This window comes from Nomascus leucogenys, chromosome 15, assembly GCF_006542625.1.
Source record: "Nomascus leucogenys isolate Asia chromosome 15, Asia_NLE_v1, whole genome shotgun sequence".
Classification (NCBI taxonomy): Eukaryota; Metazoa; Chordata; class Mammalia; order Primates; family Hylobatidae; genus Nomascus; species Nomascus leucogenys.
In genome coordinates this window covers 70,003,048-70,022,030 of record NC_044395.1, presented here as the reverse complement: position 1 = coordinate 70,022,030, position 18,983 = coordinate 70,003,048, and the positions used below count along the sequence as shown (strand labels likewise).

The following is an 18,983-nucleotide window of genomic DNA, read 5'->3' as shown; positions in this document are numbered from 1 at the left end:
TTATTTATAGAGTGATTCCAAATCTGATGTCTTTATCTGCACATACAAGTCATAAAAATGGGCCGGGCACGGTGGCTCACACCTGTAATCCCAGCAGTTTGGGAGGCCAAGGTGGGTGGATCATTTGAGGTCAGGAGTTCGAGACCACCCTTGCCAACATAATGAAACTCCTTCTTTACTAAAAATACAAAAATTATCCAGGCGTGGTGGCTTGTGCCTATAATCCCAGCTACTGGGGAGGCTGAGGCAAGAGAATCGCTTGAACCTGGGAAGCATAGGTTGCAGTGAGCCGAGATTGTGCCACTGCACTCCAACCTGGGCTACAGAGCGAGACTTTGTCTCAAAAAACAAAAAAAGTGCTGGGATTACAGGTTTGAGCCATTACACCCGGTTTAAAAGACATCCCTTTTTTTTTTGTTTTTTGAGACAATCTCACTTAAAAGATATTAATGCCCAGTAGATTCCAAGGGTTTTAGGAGCTGTGTGTTTCAGGAACCAGGGAAAAGACCAAATATATATATATTTATTACACTAGTAAAGTTATCTACAGGTTATGCTCTTCTTTGATTAGCTAGGAGCAAGGTGATAGCAACTTTCAAAGCTTTATTAGTGAGCAAATGTAGGATGTTTTGCTAAACTTCTACCTTAATACTTTTCAGCTTCTGTTCCCTTTGTACTGAGACTTCCTCATTTCCTAGAAAGCTTTTTGTTACTTAGAACTACTTTATGAACCAAGCTGTGATTTAAATGGTGGAATGGGTTTTTAGTGCATAACATCATTTTAATTCCTATGACAGCTCATTTGAAACCAGCCATTCCAGAAGGATTTTACTCATGATTTAAAAACGTATATTTCTGCTTTGTCCTTAAATGCCTGAAACCATCATATCATTTGTGAATAGTAATTTGTAAAATTTAAGTTTTAGGCCAGGCGCAGTGGCTCATGCCTGTAATCCCAGCACTTTGGGAGGCCGAGGCAGTCGGATCACCTGAGGTCGGGAGTTTGCAACTAGCCTGACATGGAGAAACCCTGTCTCTACTAAAAAATACAAAATTAGCCGGGGTGGTGGCGCATGCCTGTGATCCCAGCTACTCAGGAGGCTGAGGCAGGAGAATCGCTTAAACCCCGGAGGCAGAGGTTGTGGAGCCGAGATCGCGCCATTGCACTCCAGCCTGGGCAACAACAGTGAAACTCCATCAAAAAAAAAAAAAAAAAAAGGTTTTAACTAATCAATTTTATTGTCTGTACCCATGTATTTATTAGTCATTTAAAAAAAAAAAAGGCTGGCTGGGTGCGGTGGTTCACACCTGTAATCCCAGCACTTTGGGAGGCCGAGGCGGGTGGATCACAAGGTCAGGAGTTCGAGACCAGCCTGGCCAAGATGGTGAAACCTCGTCTGTACCAAAAATACAAAATTAGCCAGGTGCGGTGGTGGGCACTCGGGAGGCTGAGGCAGGAGAATCACTTGAACCCGGGAGGCGGAGGTTGCAGTGAGCTGAGATGGCGCCACTGCACTCTTGCCTGGGCAACAGAGCAAGACCCCATCTGAAAAAAAAAAAAGGCCTAGAAATTACATTCTGAAGAGAAGCCAAATATTGATCACGAGCCTTCCCTTTAGGCTATGATCTCTGACCTATAACAAGAGTTTTGAGTCACTAAAGTCAATCCTCTGGGTCTTTCAAGTTCTAGGGAAGCCTTTTTTTTTTTTTTTTTTTTTTTTAAGAAGGACTCTAGCTCTGTCACTTAGGCTGGCGTGTGCAGCTGTGCAGTCTCGGCTCACTGCAACCTCTGCCTCCCAGTTTCAAGCAATTCTTACGTCTCAGCCTCCCGAGTAGCTGGGATTACAGGCGCATGCCACCACGCCCAGCTAATTTTTGTATTTTTAGTAGAGACGGGGTTTCACCATGTTGGTTGGCCAGTCTGGTCTCGAACTCCTGACCTCAGGTGATTCACCTGCCTCGGCCTCCCAAAGTGCTGGGATTACAGGCGTGAGCCACCATGCCCAGCCTCTAGGGAAGCTTTTTATTGAAACGTTAAAACAACATTTTTATGCTGTTCTCATTCAGGAAAGGTTGCCAGGTGTAGGGCAGACTTGGCTAGTGTGGAAAACCAGCTTCTGCATGCTTGGTGGTTCTTTGTGCTTGACTTCGCAGGCAAAGCTCACATAAGCTCCTTATAGGATGTTCTGCAGATGTATCTTAGTGAGAACTGAGCCTGTTTTTGCTTCCATGCTGAATGGAGACCCAGAACCACTGTCTTTCGTTTTGTTCAGTTCTCCTACCCCCTTTCTTAAGAGGATCTACTTAACATTCTGTGGTAGTATTTGGAGCAAGATGTCATTAATTATTTTTGTTGTATTTCCATATTAGATTTTATTATGAGCAAGGACCTGTGTGTGTAGGTTTATTTCAATTTGTGGTCCACAAGGGTCTCTTGGTTGTCTCTCGGACACCCTCAAGGGAATCACATTGAGCATACCCTTGCTGAAGTTTATCGTGATCGTTTCTAAATAAGAAATTGTATTGAAAGTTTTAACTTACTGTTTGGAAAGCAAGTGCCTTGTTTTTGACTGATTTGTGTGTGTGCTTTTTTTGTTGTTGTTGACCCAGATTACCAGAGACTGATGACTGTGGCGGAGACGATTACAGCTCTCATGTTTCCTTTCCAGTGGCAGCATGTCTATGTCCCTATTCTCCCGGCTTCTCTCCTGCATTTCTTAGATGCTCCTGTTCCATACCTGATGGGTTTGCATTCCAATGGCCTGGATGACCGGTCAAAGCTGGAGCTGCCTCAAGAGGTGAGATCTTGAGTGTTGGTGCCTCTGGCCCCAATCCAGGATTGGAGAGAGAAGGGCTTTGGGATGAACCCAGCATGCATGATGTTACCAAGTTTATTTTCTTTTATTTTGGTGAGTATGAATAACTTTTCAGGAAAAAAGTAAAAACAATGAACATTTAGTTCAATTTATATCATCCCAGAGACACTTATTATCTTTATCAACTGACATACGTACATTGTAATTTCTGTATTTATGCTATTGTTTTTGTTTTATTTTGCTTTTTAAGAGACAAGGTCTTGCTGTGTTACCCAGGCTGGGTGCAGTAGCATGATCGTAGCTTACTGTAGCCTTGAACTCCTGGGCTCAAGTGAGCCTCCTGACTCAGCCTTCTGAGTAGTTGGGACTAAAGGAGTGTGCCATGACGCCCAACTAATTGTTTTTTTATGTTTTTTAGCTGCAGGGTCTCACCATGTTGCCCAGGTTGGTCTCGAACTCCTGGGCTCAAGTAATCCTCCTGCCTTGGCTTCCCAAAGTGTTGGGATTATAGGCATGAGCCACTGTGCCTGGCTAAGAAAAGAATTGATTTAAAAATATGTATTTCCTATTCCATTCTGAAGTAGATTTAAAGCATGATTATAAATAAGATTGTTTTATTTTTAATTTTTTTAGAATTACCAGCAGAACTGGTATGTTACTTTGTGGCTGTTGTGAAACTACCTACAGGGAAGTGCTTTCCTACTTTGAATTTCTTAGTCATTAGAAAGGCCTGGGAACAAGACTTTGGAGTATACATACACTGGTGTCACCATGACTCTTTGTTTCCTCCCTCCACCACCATTTTTTGGAGGGTAGAGATTTTTTTTTTTTTTTTGGACGAAGTCTCGCACTGTCACCCAGGCTGGAGTGCAGTGGCTCATTCTTGGCTCACTGCAACCTCCGCCTTCCAGGTTCAAGTGATTCTCCTGCTTCAGCCTCCCAAGTAGCTGGGATTACAGGCGCCCACCACCACGCCTGGCTAATTTTTTGTATTTTTAGTAGAGACGGGGTTTCACTATGTTGGCCAGGCTGGTCTCGAACGCCTGACCTCATGATCCACCCACCTCGGCCTCCCAAGGTGCTGGGATTATAGGCGTGAGCTACTGCGTCCGGCAGGGAGTAGAGATTTTTGTATATAAGTGAGGAATATAAGTGAGGGCCCCCAAGAAGAGAGCACTCTCATGGAACTGGATCTGGGCAGCACTGTGTCATTGGTCATGACTGGGCAGCATCTTTGATGAATACCCTGATAATTAGACCATGTCTGTGATATTTAAATTATAGTCAAATGCATCTCTTTGCTCTTTTCTCTCTTCTTTAGTTTTAGAATCAAAATGTCTTCCTTGTCTTCTTTGTAGCTTCTTCCATTTCTGCCCTTTTTCTTCTTTGACTTTATAGAGCATTGTGCTCTTTGGGGTGGAACAAGATTAATTAAGGAAAAAAAGATCTAAATGATGGATAAAATCATTCAGTTGAGATAATATTGGGGTTTTTTGTATACTTGCTTACTGTATACCTGAAGAGTGGACTGGAGAAAGAAGAGCTTTTTGTTGTTTGCTTTAAACAAATGTCTATTTAATATTGATACAACTTAGTCAACCTAATTATAATTCTGTAAAGTCACAAAAAGAACAATAACAAAAAATTGTTGAAGGTGGAAGGCCAAAGAGGTGAGCTATGTGCATAATTTAATAAATAGGCCACTAAGCAAGAAGCCAGATTTCTGTTTTATTTTCCTCTTTGGCATCAGCTTTCTTTATACTTGGGCAAATTCTGATCCTTCTAGGATTTTTCAACGTTGTTCCCTATGTGCTTCATGTATACGGCTATACAAAGGGACCTCTGAGGGATCAACAGGTTTCTTAATGGGACTGTTTAAGAAACTGTGGGTTGTTTAAGAAACCCAAAAGTTGGCCGGGTGTGGTGGCTCATGCCTGTAATCCCATCACTTTGGGAGGCCGAGGCGGGTGGATCACCTGAGGTCAGGAGTTCGAGACCAGTCTGGTCAACATAATGAAACTCCATCTCTACTGAAAATACAAAAATATTAGCCAGGCACGGTGGTGCACGCCTGTAGTCCCAGGTACTTGGGAGGCTGAGGCAGGAGAATTGTTGAACCCCGGAGCCAGAGATTGCAGTGAGCTGAGATCACGCCACTGCACTCCAGCCTGGGTGGATCGTGCCACTGCACTCCAGCCTGGGTGACAGTGTGAGACTCCACCTCAAAAAAAAAACAAAAAAGAAACCCAAAAGTTCTCTGTATTCTGGGCTATTGGAGCCCCCATGTTGCTGTATTCCCCATCCCTGCTGCAAACTTTGCATCTGAGCTTCTGGCCTCCCCTGTAGTCTGCTTGGGAAGGAGTGGTGACAGTGGAACAGTAGAATTACCTGTGTGTGCTTCATAAGTGGTTCTTGGGTTTCAGAGTCCTAGTTTATCCACACTTTTCTTCTGAAGGTCACACATCTGTGGGAGCAGTTATATAGCTGGATATTTTCTACCTTGATTTTTTAGCAGATAAGCTCTGGGGTATCTGAGCCTGTGTAGTTCCCGTGGAAAACCTTAGACTGGGGGAAAAGAGCTGGCTTTGAAAGACAACTTTGGGGTATCTCAGAAATGACATGTTCATAGTAAAAAATGCTAACAGTGCACAAAAACATAAACAGTAAAATTAAAATTACCTCAAATTTTACCACCCAGAGATAACTACTTTTGATATTTTGATGCACATCTTTAAAGTATGTGGTATCTTTTAACTACAGTCTTAGAAGGAAGCTTTGGGGCAGTGTATTAGTCCATTTTTACACTGCTGATAAAGACATACCTGAGACCAGGCAGTTTACAAAAGAAAGAGGTTTAATGGACTTAGAGTTCCATGTGGCTGGGAAAGCCTCACAATCATGGTGGAAGGCAAGGAGGAGCAAGTCACATCTTACATGAATGTCAGCAGGCAAAGAGAGAGCTTGTGCAGGGAAACTCCCCCTTATAAAACCATCAGATCTTGTGAGACTTATTTACTAGCATGAGAACAGCATGGGAAAGACCTGCCCCCATGATTCAACTACCCCCCACTGGGGCCCTACCACAACACATGGGAATTTAAGATGAGATTTGGGTGGGGACACAGCCAAACCATATCACTCTGCCCTGGCCCCTCCCAAATCTTATGCCCTCACATTTCATAACCAATCATGCCTCCCAACAGTCCCTCAAAGTCTTATTTCAGCATTAACTCAAAAGTCCATAGTCTCATCTGAGACAAGGCAAGTCCTTTCCTTATAAGCCTGTAAAATCAAAAGCAAGTTAGTTACTTCCTAGATACAATGAGGGTACAGGCATTAGATAAATACAGCCATTCCAAATGGGAGAAATTGGCCAAAAACAAAGGGCTGCAGGCCCCATGCAAGTCTGAAATCCAGCGGTGCAGTCAAATCTTAAAGTTCCAAAATGACCTCCTTTGACTCTGTGTCTCACATCCAGGTCACACTGATGCAAGGTCCCTGGCTGGGCGCAGTGGCTCACCCCTGTAATCCCAGCACTTTGGGAGGCTGAGGCAGGTGGATCACCTGAGGTCGGGAGTTCAAGACCAGGCTGATCAACATGGAGATACCCCATCTCTACTTAAAACACAAAATTGGCTGGGCATGGTGGCGCAAGACTGTTATCCCACCTACTCGAGAGGCTGAGGCAGGAGAATTGCTTCAACCTGGGAGGTGGAGGTTGCAGTGAGCCGAGACTGTGCCATTGCACTCTAGCCTGGGCAACGGTAGCGAAACTCCGTCTCAAAAAAAACCCCCAAAAATCCAAACAACAGCAACAAAAAAAGAGGTGGGTTCCCACAGTCTTGGGCTGCCCCACCCCTGTGGCTTTGCAGGGTACAGCCTCCCTCTTGGCTGCTTTTATGGGCTGGCATTGAGTGTCTGCGGCTTTTCCAGGCACACGGTGCAAGCTGTCAGTGGATCTACCATTCTGGGGTCTGAAGGATGGTGGCTGTCTTCTCACAGCTCCATTAGGCAGTGTCTCAGTAGGGACTCTGTGTAGGGGCTCTGACCCTACATTTCCCTTCCACACTACTCTAGCAGAAGTTCACCATGAGGGCCCTGTCCCTGCAGCAAACTTCCCTCTGGGCATCCAGGTATTTCCATACCTCTGCAAAAATCTAGGCAGAGGTTCCCAAACCCCAATTCTTGACTTCTATGTACTTGCAGGCTCAACACCACATAGAAGCTGCCAAGGCTTGGGGCTTGCACCCTCTGAAGCCACAGCCTGAGCTCTATGATAGCCCCTTTCAGCCACAGCTGGAGCAGCTGGGATGCAGGGCACCAAGTCCCTAGGCTGCACACAGCATGGGGACCCTGTGTCTGGCCCACAAAACCACTTTTTCCTCCTAGGCCTCCAGGCCTGTAAAGGGAGGGGCTGCCGTGAAGACCTCTGATATGCCCTGGAGACATTTACCCCCATTGTCTTGGGGATTAACATTTGGCTCCTTGTTACTTATGTAAATTTCTGTAGCCAGCTTGACTTTTTTCCTCAGAAAGTGGGATTTCCTTTTCTATCGCATTGTCAGGCTGCAAATTTTCCAAACGTTTATGCTCTGTTTCCCTTTTAAAACTGAATGTCTTTAACAGCACCCAAGAGACCTCTTGAATGCTTTGCTGCTTAGAAATTTCTTCTGCCAGATACCCTAGATCATCTCTCCTAAGTTCAAAGTCACACAAATCTCTAGAATAGGGGCAAAATGCCGCCAGTCCCTTCGGTAAAACACAACAAGAGTCACCTTTGCTCCAGTTCCCAGCAAGTTCCTTATCTTCATCTGAGACCACCTCAGCCTGGATTTCATTGTCCATATCATTATCAGCATTTTGGTCAAAGCCATTCAACAAGTCTCTAGGGAGTTCCAAACTTTCCCACATTTTCCTGTTTTCTCCTGGTCCCTCCAAACTGTTCCAACCTCTGCCTGATACCCAGTTTCAAAGTTGCTTATGCATTTTTGGGTATCTTTTAAGCAGCGCCCCACTCTACTGGTACCAATTAACTGTATTAGTCTTTTATCATGCTGCTGATAAAGACATACCTGAGAGTGGGAAGCAAAAGAGGTTTAATGGACTTAACAGTTCCTCGTGGCTGGGGAAGCCTCACAATCATGGTGGAAGGCAAGGAGGAGCAAGTCATGTTTACATGGATGGCAACAGGCAAAGAGAGAGCTTCTGCAGGGAAACTCCCCCTTATAAAACCATCAGATCTCTTGGGACTTACTCACTGTCACAAGAACAGTATGGGAAAGACCTGCCCCCATGATTCAACTAGCCCCCACCGGGTCTCTCCCACAACATGTGAGAATTTAAGATGAGATTTGGGTGGGGACACAGCCAAACCATATCCGGCAGGGCTGGGGAAATTCACCTGGGACTGTGTGAGGGGGCATCATCAGGGTAGTGAAGTGGGGCAAGCTTGGTTTATAAAAAGGACTTTCTCCAGAGGGACAGAGAGTGTACATTTCCTAGCCACCCCCCCCACCCCCCACCAAATCAGAATTCATCAGTTACTGCTGTCTTTGGGCATCAGAAGTCTGTAAAAAGCTTTTTGTTCCTTTTTGCACCAACACATGAGCTCAGTTGGCCCTGAGCAAGTGAAAGTGCTGAGCTGCCTTTGTGAGGCATCCTTTGTCTTAATGCTTCTCTTTGGAGCTTCGTTGTCTGAGTTCGGGAAGGAGGCATTTCATCCACAGCTATATTACAGAATTAAGCAAAGGATATTAGAGTAAAGAAAGGGGTACCATTTTTTTCTATCTTGGACCCCTCTTTCCTACTTTTCCCCCATTTTCTCAGGACACTCCTTCAATAGCTTTTTCCCAGTCATCTGTGTGTTGAACTCCTTTTCAATGAATAACATGAGGATGGACTGGAGAAACAGGCTGGCTGTTTTTTTGGTATTAGGAATTGAGCATTGGGAAAGATCATTGTGACCTTGAGCGGAAGATATTTGGGAGACTTCTTGGGATTTGGGGGATCCATGTGATCACTACCTCAGAGCAGCTAAGTCTACCCATAATCCCTCTCAACAAGGCAGGAGGTTAATGGAGGAAAACTGATCACTTGGCATTCAGCACCTCTTCCAGGCTACTCTCCCCAAAGCTGTTATGTAAGAAGTAACCCCTCGTCAGCTGAGGAAGGAGGGTATATGAGGAGTTCCTAGTATTTTGTAAGTGCTTCTGTGTGCTAGAGCCCCTCTGTATGGTGGGAGGAAACAGCATGAGGCTATTGTATGAGTCTAGTAATTTACTATTGTATGAGTGTAGTAATTTGCTTTTTTACCACTCCCTCCTTTAGCCCAATTCTTTCTTCTTTTTTTTTGTTTGAGATGGAGTCTTGCTCTGTTGCCTAGGCTGGAGTACAGTGGTGCCATCTCAGCTCACTGCAACCTCTGCCTCACGGGATCAAGCAATTTTCCTGCCTCAGCCTCCCGAGTAGCTGGGATTACAGGCACATACCACAAAGCCCGGCTAATTTTTTTTGTATTTTTAGTAGAGACGGGGTTTCACCATGTTGGCCAGACTGGTCTTGAACTCCTGACTTCAAGTGATCCGCCCGCCTCAGCCTCCCAAAGTACTGGGATTACAGGCGTGAGCCACCGCACCTGGCTCTTTTAAAACTCAGTCTCTAGGGGTATATTAACTTCAACCAATTTTTGCAAAGAATGGCTAGTGGTGCCTACTCAGAGGCTCCTATCTTATCTTAATCTAATTCATCTCTGAAATGTGCATGGGCATATTTCTTCTCTACCCACCTCTGACCAAAGGTTTCCACAAATGTGGACACAGCATTGGAGTTTTAAAGATTCTTTACAGACTCTATATTTGGTTCACAGTAGTGGGAGAAAAGCCAACCAAGCATTGTTTAGTAGATGTAGTTATTTCTAGCTGTTTCTGTGTTTCCTATTGGAGAAACTGCTTTTTTCTTCTGAGGAGAGGGTAACTGAGGAGGTAAATGATTGCATTGTGTGCCTTTCGTGGGTCACAGTGCCTTGTTTTGTTAGGTGTATGGACAGGGCTTATGAGGCAGGTGATCTTCATGACTAGATGATTTAATTCTGTCTTTATTTCTTGTAGTGGCGCAGCCTGATGACATAATTTTAAAATCTTAAAGGAGCCGGGCGCGGTGGCTCAAGCCTGTAATCCCAGCACTTTGGGAGGCCGAGGCGGGCGGATCACAAGGTCAGGAGATCGAGACCATCCTGGCTAACACGGTGAAACCCCGTCTCTACTAAAAATACAAAAAATTAGCTGGGTGTGTTGGTGGGCGCCTGTAGTCCCAGCTACTCGGGAGGCTGAGGCAGGAGAATGGCGTGAACCCGGGAGGCGGAGCTTGCAGTGAGCCGAGATCGCGCCACTGCACTCCAGCCTGGGGGACAGAGAAAGACTCCGTCTCAAAAAAAAAAAAAAAAAAAAAAAAAAAAATCTTAAAGGAATAAGGAAAATGTAGCCTATTTTTAGGTGTTAAGTTAAACATTTATTGGCCTTTTAACTAGGTGGGGTTCAAAGTTGTTATCCAGTGGAGGAGCTCTAGAAAGTGAAATTTAAAGTGATTCTTACAGTCTTTGAATTTTTGACATGGGAAAGCTCTCTTTCTTAGTTATAGATTGGTAGACAGAGTAATTTATGCACTCAGCAAATGTTTATTGAATGATACACACATGGACTTGTTAAACATGCAGTTTTAATAGATTGAGAGTTTATGGAATAGTTATACTAAGCTGGACCTACGCCTACCCTTCAGTGTCTTCTTTTTTCTATTTTCTTTTTTATTATCACAGACACAGAGACAACACACAGAGATACAATAGACACACATGCACAGACACATAAACATCCAGAAAACACACACACACAGACAACACAGACACACACACAAATACATAGACAACTCACACAGAGGCACAAAGACACAGACAACATACACAGCCACACACACAGATGCAGACCACACATACAGGGACAACACACATGTAGACACAGACATGTACAGAGACACACAGATACACAAATATACAAGCACACACAGACACACATACATCTTAAGTTCTGGGATACATGTGCAGAACGTGCAGGGTTATAACATAGGTATACACGTGCCATGGTGGTTTGCTGCATCCATCAACCTGTTATCTACATTAGGTATTTGTCCTAATGCTATCCCTCCCCTAGCCCCTGCAATGTCTTCTTTTAGAATATGACTTGTTGGCACAGGGAGAAACAGATCAGTGAAACAACATTTAGATATATAATAGGGATACATGCTCAAGGAAGAGCTATTTAATAATTGAGCTGGAAAAATTGCTTATCTATGGGGGAAAAAAGTAAACCATAACAAAATCAACTTCAGATGGATTAAGAAGTTAAATGTCAAAAGCACAAGTTTAAATCTTGTGGAAGAAAATATTAATAAATACCTTTCTGACTTCTGGCTAGGGAGTTTTGTAAACAAGTTATAAAAAGCACTATCCATCAAAGAAAATAAAAGATTGATCATTGGATTTTTTTTTAATTGGTCCAGAGTCTCACACTGTCGCCCAGGCTGGAGTGCAGTGGTGCGATCTCGACTCACTGCAGACTCCGACTGCTGGGTTCAAATGATTCTCCTGCCTCAGCCTCCCAATTAGCTGGGATTACAGGTGTGTGCCACAATGCCCGGCTAATTTTTGTATTTTTAGTAGAGATGAGGTTTCACCATGTTGGTCAGGCTGGTCTCGAACTCCTGACCTCAGGTGATCCACCCACCTGGCCTCCCAAAGTGCTGGGATTACAGGCGTGAGGCACTGTGCCCAGCCTGATAAATTGGATTTTCTAAATGAAGAAAAAGACACCTTAAAGATAAAAACTGAAGAAATATATAACATATAACCTACAAAGAGTTAATATCAAGAGAATATAAAGAACTGCAAGTGGATAAGAAGGTGATAAGCAACTCAATAGAAACATGGCATAAGATATGAACAGGCATTTCGTAAAAAATGCACATTTCTTAATTTTTCTTAATTTCTTAATCAGGGAAGTGAAATCAAATACACGATACAATGCCATTTTATGCTCATTTTGTTGGCAGATTTCAAGTGTGATAATACCAAGTTTTGGGAGGGATTTGGATAAGTAGGATCACTTTAGTTTGCCCGTTAAAAATGTAAATTGTTGCAACCACTTTGGAATACAGCTAGGCGTCATTTTCTAAAATGGGATATTTGCATACCTTACAACACTGTGGTTCTACTCCTAGGATGTACCCATATATAAAATCTTGCAGGAGTCCAAGAAAACATGTAATAACAATCAGTGTAAATACAGTAAACAAAAAACAACTCAAATATCCTTTTTTTTTTTTGAGACGGAGTCTTGCTCTGTCGCCCAGGCTGGAGTGCAATGGCGCGATCTCGGCTCACTGCAAGCTCCGCCTCCCAGGTTCACGACATTCTCCTGCCTCAGCCTTCCAAGTAGCTGGGACTATAGGCACCTGCCATCACGCCCGGCTAATTTTTTGCATTTTTAGTAGAGACGGGGTTTCACTATGTTGGCTAGGATGGTCTCGATCTCCTGAACTTGTGATGCGCCCACCTCAGCCTCCCAAAGTGCTGGGATTACAGGCGTGAGCCACTGTGCCCGGCCCGAATGTCTTTTTTTTTTGAGATGGAGTTTCGCTGGAGTGCAATGGCGTGATCTCGGCTCACTGCAACCTCTGCCTCCCAGGTTCAAGTGATTCTCCTGCCTCAGCCTCCTTAGTAGCTGGGATTACAGGCGTGAGCCACGGTGCCCAGCCTCAAATGTCTTTTAATAGGAAAACTGATCAATACATTATGTTATATTCACATGGTGGAATATTATAGAAGAGTGAAAATGAATGAAGTATGGCTACACACAACAAAATGGTTGAATCTCAACCTAATGTTGATTGAAGTTACTACCAAAAGACTGCTTAAGGAATGATAATCCTTGTATAAAATTTAAAAACCTGGCTGGGCGTGGTGGCTCACACCTGATCCCACCCAGTATTTTGGGAGGCTGAGGTGGGAGGATTGCCTGAGGCCAGGAGTTCAAGACCAGCCTGGGCAACACAGCGACACTCTGTCTTAACAACAACAATTAGCCAGGTGTGATGGTGTGTGCCTATAGTTCAAGCTACTTGGCAGCCCAGGAAGTCAAGGCTGCAGTGAGCTGTGATTGTGCCACTGCACTCCAGACTGGGCAATAGAGCAAAACTCTGTCTCAAAAAAAAAAAAAAAAGTTAAAAACCTATGTGAAATTTAAAAATATGTAAAAATTTAAATATACATATACAATAAATTAAAAATCAAAAGGCAAAAAGATAATAAACGTAGAATTCAGGATAGTGATTACCTGGGACCAGGGATGTGTAGGTTGGGCTGGGCATGGTGGCTCATGCCTGTAATCCCAGCACTTCGGGAGGCTGAGGCCGGTGGATCACTTGAGGTTAGGAGTTTAAGAGCAGCCTGGCCAATGTGGTGAAACCCCGTCTCTACTAAAAATACAAAAATTAGGTAGGCGTGGTGGTGTGCACCTGTAGGCCCAGCCACTCAGGAGGCTGGGGCAGGAAAATTGCCTGAATCTGGGAATCAGAGGTTGCGGTGAGCCATTGCATTCCAGCCTGGACACCTCAGTAAGACTCCATCTCAAAAAAAAAAAAAAAAAAGGAATATGTAGGTTGGGGGATCAGATTGGGGTGGAGCACATAGTTAGGTAAAAGTACTGGCAATATTCTGATTCTTGGGTTGGGCTGGAAAAAAACTACCTAAGTTTCTCCCCAGAAAATTACCAGTTTATATTCCCAATAACAACATATGGAATTTTTGTTTCCTAGTAAGTCAGCACTGGACATTATAAATCTTTAAAATTTTTGCCAGTCTAATAAGGTGAAAAATATTTTGTTTGCATTTCCTGGTTCAATTGAAATTGAACATCATCTCATATATTTGAAGTTAATCTTCTGTTTGCCTTTCATATCCTATTTTCATTTTTAAGTTGGACTAATTGTCTTAATGATTTATTTGGTTATGAACTTTTTACATGTTATGTGTAAAAATTATTGTTTCCTAGATTGTTTTATCTTTTAATTTTTTTTTTAAGAAATGGGGTCTTGCTGTCTTCCCCAGGTTGGTCTCAAACTCAAGTGATCCTCCCAACTCAGCTTCCCAAAACTCTGGTATTACAGGTGCAAGCCAACATACCTAGAATATCTTTTAACTTTTTTTTTATGGCAGTATTTATCTTTATGGTTCTAGCCTTGTGTAAAGTTTAGAAAGCCTAACTCCACCCTAAGATAATATAATCATCTTTTATATTTTAATTTTATTTATTTATTTTGAGAGAGTCTTGCTCTGTCGCCCAGGCTGGAGTGCAGTGGTCCGATGTCAGCTCACTATAACCTCTGCCTCTCAGGAGGCAGGAGAATCAAGGAATTTTCCTGCCTTAGCCTCCTGAGTAGCTGGGACAGGCTGGTCTCAAACTCCTGACCTCAAGTGATCTGCCTACCTTTGCCTCCCGAAGTGCTGGGATTATAGGTGTGAGCCACCATGCTTGGCATATATTTTCTTTTAATACTTTTGGGGGTTGATTTTATTTTTTTACTTTTTTTATGGAAAATATCAGATGGATGTAAGGGTAAAGAGATTAGCATCTTTTTTTTTTTTTTTTTGAGACAGAGTCTTGCTGTGTCGCCCAGGCTGGAGTGCAGTGGCATGATCTCAGCTCACTGAAACCTCCACCTCCCAGGTTCAAGTGATTCCCCTGCCTCAGCCTCCTGAGTAGCTGGGACCGCAGGTGCGTGCCAACACACCTGGCCAAGTTTTGTATTTTTAGTAGAGACAGGGTTTCGCCATGTTGTCCAGGCTGGTCTCGAACTCCTGACCTCTAGCGATCTGCCTGCCTCGGCCTCCCAAAGTGCTGGCATTACAGGCGTGAGCCAGCACACTGGGCCACATCCATTATTATTCAACTATCATCAACTCATGGCTACTCTTCTGTGTATATACTCCTCTCCACTCCACCCAGTGGATTATTTTAAAGCAAATCCTATACAGCATTATTTTGCCATCCAGATATATTCAGTATGTACCTCTAAAAGATTTTTTCCTGTTTGCTTTTTTTTTGAGACAGGGTCTCACTTTATTGCCCAGACTGGAGTGCAGTGGCACAATTATAGCTCATTGCAACCTTGAACTCCTGGGCTTAAGCAGTCCTCTTCAGCCTTCCAAGGCTGAATTTATTAGCTAGAATTACAAGCGTGTGCCACCATACTCAGCTACTTTTAAAATTTTTAGTAGAGACGAGGTCTCGCTATGTTGCATAGGCTGGTCTTGAGCTCCTGGACTCAAGCCATTCTCCTACCTCAGGCTCCCACAGTGCTGAAATTACAGGTGTGAGCTACCGTGCTCGGCCCATAGGACTATTTTAAAGACATAAAAGTGGCTTTTAAAAAAATTTAAATTTTCAACATCTCTCAATTTTTATTTATTTGAAACAGAGTCTTGGTCTGTCACCCAGGCTGGAGTACAGTAGCATGATCTCAGCTCACTGCAACCTCTGCCTCCTGGGTTCAAATGATTCTCGTGCCTCAGCCTCCCATGTAGCTGAGATTACAGGTGTGCGCTATCATGCCTGGCTAATTTTTGTGTTTTTAGTAGAGACGGGGTTTTGGCATGTTGACCAGGCTGGGGCTTGAACTCCTGGCCTCAAGCGATCCGCCCACCTCAGCCTCCCAAAGTGCTGGGATTGCAGGCGTGAACCGCTGTGCCCAGCCTCAAATTTTATTTTTGAGTATAGTATTATGTTAACCTATTTATTTATTTATTTAGAGATGGAGTTTCGCTCTCGTTTCCAGGCTGGAGTGTAATGACGCCAACTTGGCTCACTGCAACCTTCGCCTCCTGGGTTCAAGTGATTCTCTTACCTCAGCCTCCCGAGTAGCTGGGATCACAGGCATGTGCCAACATGCCTGGCTAATTTTGTATTTTTAGTAGAGACAGGGTTTCTCCATGTTGGTCAGGCTGGTCTTGATCTCCTGACCTCAGGTGATCCACCTGCCTTGGTCTCCCAAAGCGCTGGGATTACAGGCGTGAGCCACCGCGCCCGGCCTATGTTAACCTTTTTAAATGGACAGCATTTGTCCCCAAAACATTTGTTGAAAAATTCACCTACAATGCATGGGTCTTGCATTAGGCCATTCTTGTATTGCTATAAAGAAATACCTGAGACTGGAGATACATATATATATATGCCATTCTTGTATTGCTATAAAGAAATACCTGAGACTGGAGATAGATATATATATATATATATATGTATTTTTTTGAGATGAGGTCTCTCTCTGTCGCCAGGCTGGAGTGCAGTGGCGCAGTCTTGGCTCACTGCAACCTCCGCCTCCCAGGTTCAAGCGATTCCCCTGTCTCAGCCTCCCAAGTAGCTGGGACTACAGTAGCAAGACTGGATAATTTTTAAAGAAAAGAGGTTTAATTAGCTTATTGTACTGCAGACTTTATAGAAAGCATGGTGCTGGCATCTACTTGGCTTCTGGGGAGGCCTCAGGAAGCTTACAATCATAGTTGAAGGTGAATGGGGAGCAGGGATGTCACATGGCCAGAGCAGGAGCATGAGAGAGAGTGGTTGGAAGGTGCCACACACTTTTAAATTATCAGATCTTTTGAGAACTCACTGTCACAAAGATAGCACCAAGCCATGAGGGATCCAGCCCAGGACCAAAACACCTCTCACCCGGCTCCACCTCCAGCACTGGAGATCATAATTCAATATGAGATTTGAGCGGGGACAAATATTCAGGCTATATTCAGGTCTATTCAAGACCTTTTCTAGTGGATTATTGTTTTTGTCTATTTTAGAATCTAGTAAGGCAAGTCTGCCTTCAATGGTCTTGGCTATTTTTTTCTTTTATTCTTCCAGACAAAATTCAGAATTAGTTAGGAGACAACACCCTTCAGAAAAAAATCTTGCTGAGATTTTGGAAATATTACATTCAATTAACAAGTAAATTTGGGATTATTAGCATTTTCTCATGGATTTTTTTCTATCCATTAATATTGTATATATGTCCATTCAGACTGTATATTCCATGATGATTATAACAATGTTGATTAACATTTATTATGTACTATGTGCCTGGCACTGTGCTAAATCCTTGACATTTATTGTCATATAATCCTCAAATCTATGACATTGGTAATATTATTATCTCTGTTACATGAATGGAACAGAAGTACCCTTAAGCATTTAATAATGTACTGCAATGAAGGCAATGTTGTCTTGGCTAGAACAGATTCATGAGTATAAGATAAATATACAAAAATGAAAGGCTTTTGTAATTTATACCTGCAAGAACATTTCAACAGGGACAAGAATAACAAAGTATTTAAATATATATGTACACACACATTTTTATTGACACACAATTATACATATTTACAGGGTATGTATATTTCAGTACATGTATGTAATGATCAAATGGGGGTGTATGTAATGATCAAATGGTAATTAGCTATCCATCATCTCAAGCCTTTTTTATTTATTTGTATTGGTAACATTCAAAATCCTCTCTTCTAGCTACTTGAAAAAATACAACAAATTTTTGTTAAATGTAGTCACCGTACAGTGCTGTAGAAGACTGCATTCCTCCTATCTAGCTATAATTTTGTATTGGATAATCAGTCTCTTTCTATTCCTCCTCTTTGCCACCCTTCCCAGTCTCTGGTAACCACTCTTCTATTCTCTACTTCAGTGAGATCAACATATTTAGCTCCCACATACAAGTGAGAACATGTGGTATTTATCTTTCTGTGCCTAGCTTATTTCACTTAACATGATATCCTCCAGGCGCATCCATATTGCCATGAATGACAGGATTTCATTCATTTTTATGGTGGAATAGTATACCATTGTTAAACTACAAAGTATTTAAATTAAATGTACAAGACCGCTAAAGAGGAGAAGAGTAGATGGTTAAGAGCTTAAGCACATGACTAAAGTCAGGGTAGCTGAGTTCAAGTCACAGCTGTACTAGTTAATAGCTGTGTGACTTTTGGCATGTTACTTAACCTCTCTGTGTCAGTTTTTGTCTGTAAAATAGGGATAGCTAGATACTGCCGCATTACTGTGGGGTTTTTTTGTTAGTTTGTTTTTTGAGAAGGAGTCTCACTCTGTTGCCCAGGCTGGAGTGCAGTGGCACAATCTCAGCTTACTGCAACCTCTGCCTCCCGGGTTCAAGCAATTGTTCTGCCTCAGCCTCCTGAGTAGCTGGGATTACAAGTGCCCATCACTACACCTGGTTGCTTTTTGTACTTTTAGCAGAGATGGGGTTTCACCATGTTGGCCAGTCTGGTCTCAAACCTCTGACCTCAGGTGATCTGCCTCGGCCTCCCAAAGTGCTGGGATTACAGGCATGAACCACTGCTCCTGGCCCCTAAATTGTTTGTTAATCCTGATTATCTACCTCATCAGCAGTGTATGAGCACTATCTCTTTACATTCTCTCAGAAGCAATTTTAAATCCAGAAGGAAGCACAGAAAGAACAAAGATCAGCCACTAAACCTTACAAATTAAGACTGAGGCTCAGAAAGAGAGAATGGTATATCCAGGGTCATAGAGGGAGATCATAACAGAGTCAAATCTGGAACCTAGACTTTTTGAACTCACTCCTAGGGTTCTTTTCACTGAGTATAGAATTCACAAATTCACCCGGCATTTATTTTTTATTTTTTTGAGACAGAGTCTCACTCTGTTGCCCAGGCTGGAGTGCAATGGTGTGATCATGGCTCACTGCAGCCTCAGCTTCTTGGGCTCAGGTGATCCCTCCTACCTCAGCCTCTCAACTAGCTGAGACTGTAGGTGCATGCCACCATCCCTGGCTAATTTTTGAATTTTTTTGTAGAGACTGAGTTTCTCCATGTTGCCCAGACCAGTCTGGATAACAGTCTGGGTTCAAGTGATCCGCCCATCTCAGCCTCCCAGAGTGTTGGCATTGCAGATGTGAGCCACTGCGCCTGGCCTTTACCAAACACTTAATGAGTGTTTACCATGTATGAGACTTTGTGTTTGATGCTAAACATCTGTGATATAATAAAATCTTCACCATCTAACATAAATTGTTTATCTCTTT

At 43.1% G+C, this 18,983-nt stretch overlaps 1 protein-coding gene across 5 annotated transcripts in view; it reads left to right on the top strand.

The window, feature by feature from the left end:
- Positions 1-18,983, top strand: part of DENND5A (DENN domain containing 5A) — a 132,699-nt gene that overhangs the window by 70,386 nt on the left and 43,330 nt on the right. For all 5 annotated transcript variants that reach the window (XR_004033591.1, XR_004033590.1, XM_030828841.1 and 2 more), the window contains one exon: positions 2,611-2,798. Coding sequence is in view for 3 of the 5 variants with exons in the window: in XM_030828841.1 (XP_030684701.1) it covers positions 2,611-2,798 (188 nt within the window). In the remaining 2 variants the exon portion in view is untranslated. The remainder of the gene's footprint in view (positions 1-2,610; positions 2,799-18,983) is intronic.